At 32.7% G+C, this 6,828-nt stretch overlaps 1 protein-coding gene across 1 annotated transcript; it reads left to right on the top strand.

Moving 5' to 3' along the window:
- The first annotated feature begins 948 nt into the window (after positions 1–948).
- LOC107854204 (protein NRT1/ PTR FAMILY 5.6) lies at positions 949–6,509 on the top strand. Its single transcript, XM_016699208.2, has 4 exons — positions 949–1,182; positions 3,766–3,983; positions 4,595–5,136; positions 5,480–6,509. Exons 1-4 carry the CDS (start codon positions 1,029–1,031, stop codon positions 6,351–6,353), a joined length of 1,788 nt encoding a protein of 595 aa, XP_016554694.1. The 5' UTR covers positions 949–1,028; the 3' UTR covers positions 6,354–6,509.
- The last annotated feature ends 319 nt before the right edge of the window (positions 6,510–6,828 follow it).

Below are 6,828 nucleotides of genomic sequence, written 5' to 3'. Positions count from 1 at the left end.
TTTAGTTTTGTGAAAGTTTTTCCTCCTCCTCACACCTAGCTTGGGCCCTTTTCACTCTAATTGACAATTGGGCCTGATTAATACAAATTAGTTAGCCCATTTAATTCATTTGTGTGTATGTAATATTTTAAGACTTATTTTTTTTTTTTAAGGATAAATATTGGGTCTAAAATATTTTGTATAAAATTTTTACTTAGTTGGAACGAAAAGTATTTCAATGTAATATTTTTTGATGCTCTCAGTACTAGTTTAAAATTATAGCTAAATTTATATAATTTTCAATTCCCCCTCCAAAAATAAAAAACATACTATGCATATCTCTTTTTATACATTTTATGCCACATTTGTTCAAAATAATTTCATCTATTTGACTAGTTTTATATAGTTTACAAAAAAATTGGATTTCTCAACTTTTTCATATTATATTATCGAATTACATAGTTCGTTTTTTTGAATTATAATTTACATTCAACATGTTAATATTGAAGTTGTTCAATAATTTTTATTTTTATTTTGAAGTACTAAATATATATTATAATATAATAATTCAATACTTACACATTTTTAAGAACCTTATTTTTTTTGTAGAGGTTTAATTTAAAAAAGAAAAATTAAAAAATAAAATCAAACTGCGAAAGTAAGAAAAAGTTATGAGGGCATGATAAGGAAGGTTAAAGTTTAGCGGATATCTACTTTGTTTTTATAATGTAGTTTTTTATACGCTTACTTCTTTATATATCGAACCCCCTGAACAAAAATCCTAGATCCGCCACTGGATTCGAGCCACCGAAGCTACCACTAATGTTACCGTTACAATAAGTTGTCTGCATCACACTCTTTGGATGCGACATTTTTCTGAACTCTATTAACACAGAATATTTTATGCCCCGAACTGTCATTTTAATTATATTCTTTTGGCTCTTCTAATCTCAAGAAAGTCAGCAGGGGATTCCTCTCCTCTATATAAGTAGAATAAAAGCTGCCAAGTTAATAAACAACAATATATCTTCTTTTATTATCTCAGAGAAATGGAGAAGAATGTTGAGATGGATGAGATAAAGATGAATAAAGCAACTGAAATTGATGAGCAAAAATGGGTGTATGACTCTTCTGTTGATTACAAAGGCAGAGTTCCTCTCAGAGCTTCAACTGGTGGTTGGAAAGCATCTTTCTTGATTATTGGTAAGAAAAATACATCTAAGAAATGTCACAAACACATAAAAGTCTCCATTTTTTCTTTAAATTTCAATGATCAAGAATAAAATGTATACAAATTCTGTTTCGTTGTGCAAAATTTTGTCCTAAGTTACAAGGCTAAAGTAAGTATTAAAAGAACTGGTAAAAGTTATTACATATGTATTTATCTTACCTTCACTGATAGCACTGGCGAAAGAATTTTTTATGAGGGGTTCAAAATATGTAGTAGTAAACATACAAAAAAGTCAAAGAAAGTTCAACATATAGTATATCCATAAAATATAATTTAACCAGGTATGAATAGTGTAATTTTTCATTGAAGAGGGTTTGAATGAAACCCCTCGACTCTACTTATCTGTCAATGTACTAATTTCTCTTGTTAAGGTTGTTACCTTTATTTACCTTTTATCTGACTTGATTGTGTAGCAATATTTTACGAAGGTTTTAAAAATCTGGCTGATGTTTGATCTTTAATGGAAAAAAGCAATTTCCATTAGTAAGGCAAGTGCATGTGAAGCACTCAAGATGCGCTTACTATAAGAAATCTTCTCCTATAATATGCCTTACAATCTTTTTTTGGTTCAACTCAATCCCTTCAACAGAAAATATGACATATTCTGGGAATTTCATGATATTTCCTAACGTTGTTGCATTGATTTGTTTTTTTCTGTTAAGCTCTTTCGCATACTCAGATGAATTTAACTTCTATACATCAACAGTGTAAAAGTTGTTTATAATTACATGTGGTAACTTGAACAATAAGACAAATAAATTGCACTTCTATTAAGTTAAATCCGACTCCGTCCATTTCAATTGGTTTATATGGTTTTGACTTAACACAAAGTTCAAGAAAGTAAAAAAAACTTTTCAATATTATAATCTTGAATTAAAAAAATATTAAATATACCAAAATATCTTTTAATTTTAAGATCTTAAATATGTTATACTCCCTTCGTTTAAAAAATAATTACCCACTTTCCTTTTTAGTCCGCTTAAAAAAGAATGATCCCTTTCATTTTTTTTGCAATACTTTAATTTCAACTTTTCACATGGCATGTTTAGGAACACAAAATTAAAGGACATTTTGATACATTTGACACAACTTTAATGTAAGGCCACAAGATTCAAAATCTTCTTTATTTTATTAAATTTTATGCCAAGTTAAAGTAGGTCATCCTTTTTTTTTTGAAACGGAGGGAGTATAAAAAATTAGAATTGAAGAATTCACAAAAAGAAATATTCTTTTTTAAAACGAATGAAAATAAAAAGTAACACAAATAAATTAAAACGGAGGAAATACTAAGACCCCGTTTGACCATGAAAATCATAATTTTCCGGAGTTGAAGTTGGAGTTATAGTTGTATTTGACCATGAATATAAATTTGAGTTATTTTTGAAATTTCGTGAGAGAAGTAGGAGTGAAAAAAGTTTTAGTTGTTTTCATTTTTTCAAATACAATTTGGAATTCTCATGGTCAAACACAACACATAATATTTTTATTTTTCACTAAAGTAAAAACTTTTTACAAAAAAAGTAAATAATTTTTATGGTCAAACGGCTACTGAATTAGTCTCCCCAACCCATAAACCTTGATTAGTCAGTGGAATAACACCCTTTTGAGAAAAAAATCCTGTTTAATGAGAGCCACTAAAAAAAATTCTTTGATCACTTTTGGGACACTGTAGACTGTAGTTATCAAGAAATACACTTTTTTGATAACTTGATCAAAGTTTGGTAAGTCATTGGTTCTCTGTTAACATCCTTTCCTTTATTCTGAGGTTGATTGACTAAGTGAAAAGAAATTTATGATCACTAAAATATCACAAAAACTATGTTCACAGCATTAGTTCCAAAGCATGATTCCACTTGCTACTGCAATTGTCCTAGATTCCATTCCCTAGTGGCCTAAAACCTAAGACAAGTAATACATAAGAAGCAACCATTTTATTCTCTCTCTATATTCATATTAAATATCATATCTTATAAGTGAAAAAGCAAAACTAATGCCACTAAATATAGCTTTATGAAAAAGTTAATTACCACCATAATCAACCGCAATTATATGTGATTTGACTTGGTTAAATATTATGGAAGAGTCGACTGCATCTTCCAGATGATGATATTGGTAAACAATCAAATATGATACTTGGTCTCAACAACGACAACAATAAAATAGCAGTACAATCCTACCAGTTAGTCTGTGGAGGTAGTATATAGTATGCAATCTTACCCCAATCTTATAAAGGTAAAGAGGTTGTCTCCGATAAACCCTTGGCTCAAGTGAAGCATAATCAAAAGGACAAGTTAGTAAATAATCAAATATGATACTTGGGCCTAAGGGTCAATAAGTTCGTAGATTTTGTCACATCTTTCCATTATGTAGGCCAATTATCCTGTCGTTTGTGTTTGAATTCCTTTTGCATCTGCTTCGTTCTGTCAGTTCCATAAATTTTTTCATTACCTTTGGCGCGTGTGTAAACAAGTTGCGCTACCAACTGAGCTATAGCCCTCAGGTTCTGTATTATATGTAAGTGGAGAAAACTTATGAGTTGTGCTTGAATGTTACAGCAATTGAATTTAGTGAGAGGTTGAGTTACTTTGGAATAGCTACAAGTTTGATCATATACCTAACAAAGGTAATTCATCAAGACCTCAAAACTGCAGCGAAAAGTGTTAACTACTGGACAGGAGTCACCACTTTGATGCCACTGCTAGGAGGATTTGTGGCTGATGCATACTTGGGCAGATTTTACACAGTTCTTGCTTCAACTATTGTCTACCTCCTGGTAATCACAGTTCTTCAGTGATCACATTTTGAGATATTCGTATATACTAAATAGACTACAACAAGTGCCACTAGAATTAGTAACGTAAGGCCTGGTCCTCCTTACTTGTACTTTCCTGTTTGCGATCTTTTATTAGTCCATTAATGAAAGTCCACTTAAAAAACTTGTTTGCTACTTCCTCTGTTCCATTTTATACAACACTTTTCGTTTTAGTCTATTCCAAAAAATGGACACCTTCCTATTTTTAGGAACTTTTTAATTTTGAACTTCTAGTTTTATCCTTAATAACATGTTCTTATAGCCGTACAAATGCCATGACATGTTCAAGATGACAAGTTCTAAGGGTGGTTTAGGTATCCGTCCAAAGTCGGTCTTTCCTTCTAAAATTTCGTGTTCAGTAAAATACTGACGTATAAATGAAACGGAGGAACAACATTTTATTTAAAGATGGGAAATGACTTTTCTGGAAATTCTACTTAAACATTGTGATCAAAGCATCACTTTGCCAGACATAAATTTTGATTCTAGAACATACTGATTGGTTAACCAAATCATCAATTGCCCATGAAACAACTAAAATAATCTCTTTTGGCTGTAATCACTTAAACCAGGGATTGGTTCTCTTGGCAATGTCTACTGTGGTACCAAGCCTGAAATCCTGCGGAAGTTACCCTTGTCAAGAACCTAGGAAGGTCCATGTTGTGATCTTTTTCTTTGCTATCTACTTAATCTCAATTGGTACTGGAGGGCACAGGCCATCTTTGGAGAGTTTTGGAGCTGATCAATTTGATGATGACCATCCTCAAGAAAAAAGGAAGAAAATGTCTTTCTTCAATTGGTGGAGTTTTGGACTTTGCTCTGGTGTACTACTTGGTGTCACTCTAATTGTTTATGTACAAGATCATGTTAGTTGGGCTGCGGCAGATTTGATCCTCACACTAGTTATGGCGTCAAGTTTAATCATATTCTGTTCAGGCAGACGATTCTATCGATATCGAAAAGTTAGTGAAAGTCCCCTAACAACAATGCTACAAGTTCTTGTTGCTTCAATCAAGAAAAGAAATCTTCCACATCCCTCTAGTCCTGCTTATCTGCATGAAACTCAAAAGTCAGAAACTAATAGAAGGAGACTATGTCATACCAAAGGCCTCAAGTAAGATTTCAACTTGATTTGAATTGATTTGATTATGATATCAGTATATTTATATTGAATGTTCTGCACTGCCTTCCTTATTAGTTATAAGTTATGTTTTCTTCACAGTCGTGCGCTGCTTTCCTTATTAGTTGCTAAGTTTTCTTCATTGCAATTTTTTTTCCTTTTCATTACTACTTTTGATTTGATGCACTTGAGCCAAGGGTCTTTCGAAAATAATCTCTCTACCTCTACAAGATAGGTTTAAGGTTTGTGTACACTCTACCCTTCTCAGACCCCACTTGTGCTTCGTTGTTTTGTTGTTGTTGTTTTAATGAAAACATTTTTACCACTCTACTTGTAGGTTTCTTGATAAAGCTGCAATCTTTGATGAGATACAAGATTCAATAGACCAGAAACAGAATCCATGGAGACTTGCAACTGTGACGAAGGTGGAAGAATTGAAGCTGCTTATCAACATGATCCCCATTTGGCTTACAACTTTACCATTTGGTGTTTCCATAGCACAAGCTTCAACATTTTTCATCAAACAAGGCGTGACACTTAACCGGAAGATCACTGACGATTTTGAGATCCCACCAGCTTCAATGTATGGCCTTGGAGCTATTGGCATGATAGCAACTGTCACTATATATGAAAAAATCCTTGTACGTATCCTAAGACAATCAACTGGAAACGAGAGAGGCATTAGCATTCTTCAGAGGATCGGTATTGGCATGATCTTCTCTATTGCAACTATGATCATTGCAGCATTAGTTGAACGAAAGAGACTAAGAATTGTTCAAGAAAATCTACTTGAGGGCTCAATGTCAATGAGTGTGTTCTGGCTAACCCCTCAGTTTCTCATTGTTGGTATAGGAGATGGATTCGCGCTAGTGGGATTGCAAGAGTACTTCTATGATCAAGTACCTGATACAATGAGAAGTTTAGGCATCGCGCTTTACCTAAGTGTGATTGGTGCTGCAAGTTTCTTAAGCAGCATATTGATCACAATTGTGGATCATGTCACAGAAAAAGGTGGTAAAAGTTGGTTTGGAAAGGATATAAATAGCAGCAGGTTGGATTATTTCTACTTCTTGTTAGCTACCTTAACAACAGTGAACTTGTGCATCTATATTCTTGTTGCAAGGAGATATTCCTATAAGAATGTGCAAATTAGAAGAACTGCAGATGTAGCTAATTGCTATGATGGCGATGATCGTGAAACGATGGCTTAGTAGATTAATCTCTAATAAATTATTGAATTAGTATTGTCATCAAGCTGAGAAAGCAAATTTACTCTGTAATCATATTTGATATGTTTCTCTTCCTAGTACATATAGTCTCCCTCCATACTAATTTAAAAGTGTGTTACTACTATTTTTGGCATGTTCCATGAAGAGTGTCTCTTTCTATATTTGATAAGTTTTCCAATTCCTAACACTCTACATGCTGAATCTAAGACCACAAGACTTGAAGGACTATACACATCTTTAATTTTAGACCATGCAATTCAAAAGTTTCCATTATTTCTTAAAATACGAGTCTAATCAAACTAAGACACTTAAATTGAAATGGAGGAAGTACTAATTCGTACAGTCCTCAAGTTGGGAAAACAAATTGTTGGCTTGCAATAAGGGGTCGTTTGGTAGGATGCATTAGGAAAACTAATACATGTATTAATTATAGTAGTTTGGAAGGATTTTTAGCCTA

The sequence above is a fragment of the Capsicum annuum genome, chromosome 9 (assembly GCF_002878395.1).
Source record: "Capsicum annuum cultivar UCD-10X-F1 chromosome 9, UCD10Xv1.1, whole genome shotgun sequence".
In the NCBI taxonomy this organism is placed as follows: domain Eukaryota; kingdom Viridiplantae; phylum Streptophyta; class Magnoliopsida; order Solanales; family Solanaceae; genus Capsicum; species Capsicum annuum.
This window is presented reverse-complemented; position numbering and strand designations above follow the sequence as displayed.

Coding starts and splice junctions, on each gene's coding strand:
- LOC107854204 (XM_016699208.2), top strand. CDS start 1,029: ATGGAGAAGAATGTTGAGATGGATGAGATAAAGATGAATAAAGCAACT. Junction 1,183..3,765: donor AGCATCTTTCTTGATTATTG/GTAAGAAAAATA, acceptor TGAATGTTACAG/CAATTGAATTTAGTGAGAGG. Junction 5,137..5,479: donor TGTCATACCAAAGGCCTCAA/GTAAGATTTCAA, acceptor CTCTACTTGTAG/GTTTCTTGATAAAGCTGCAA.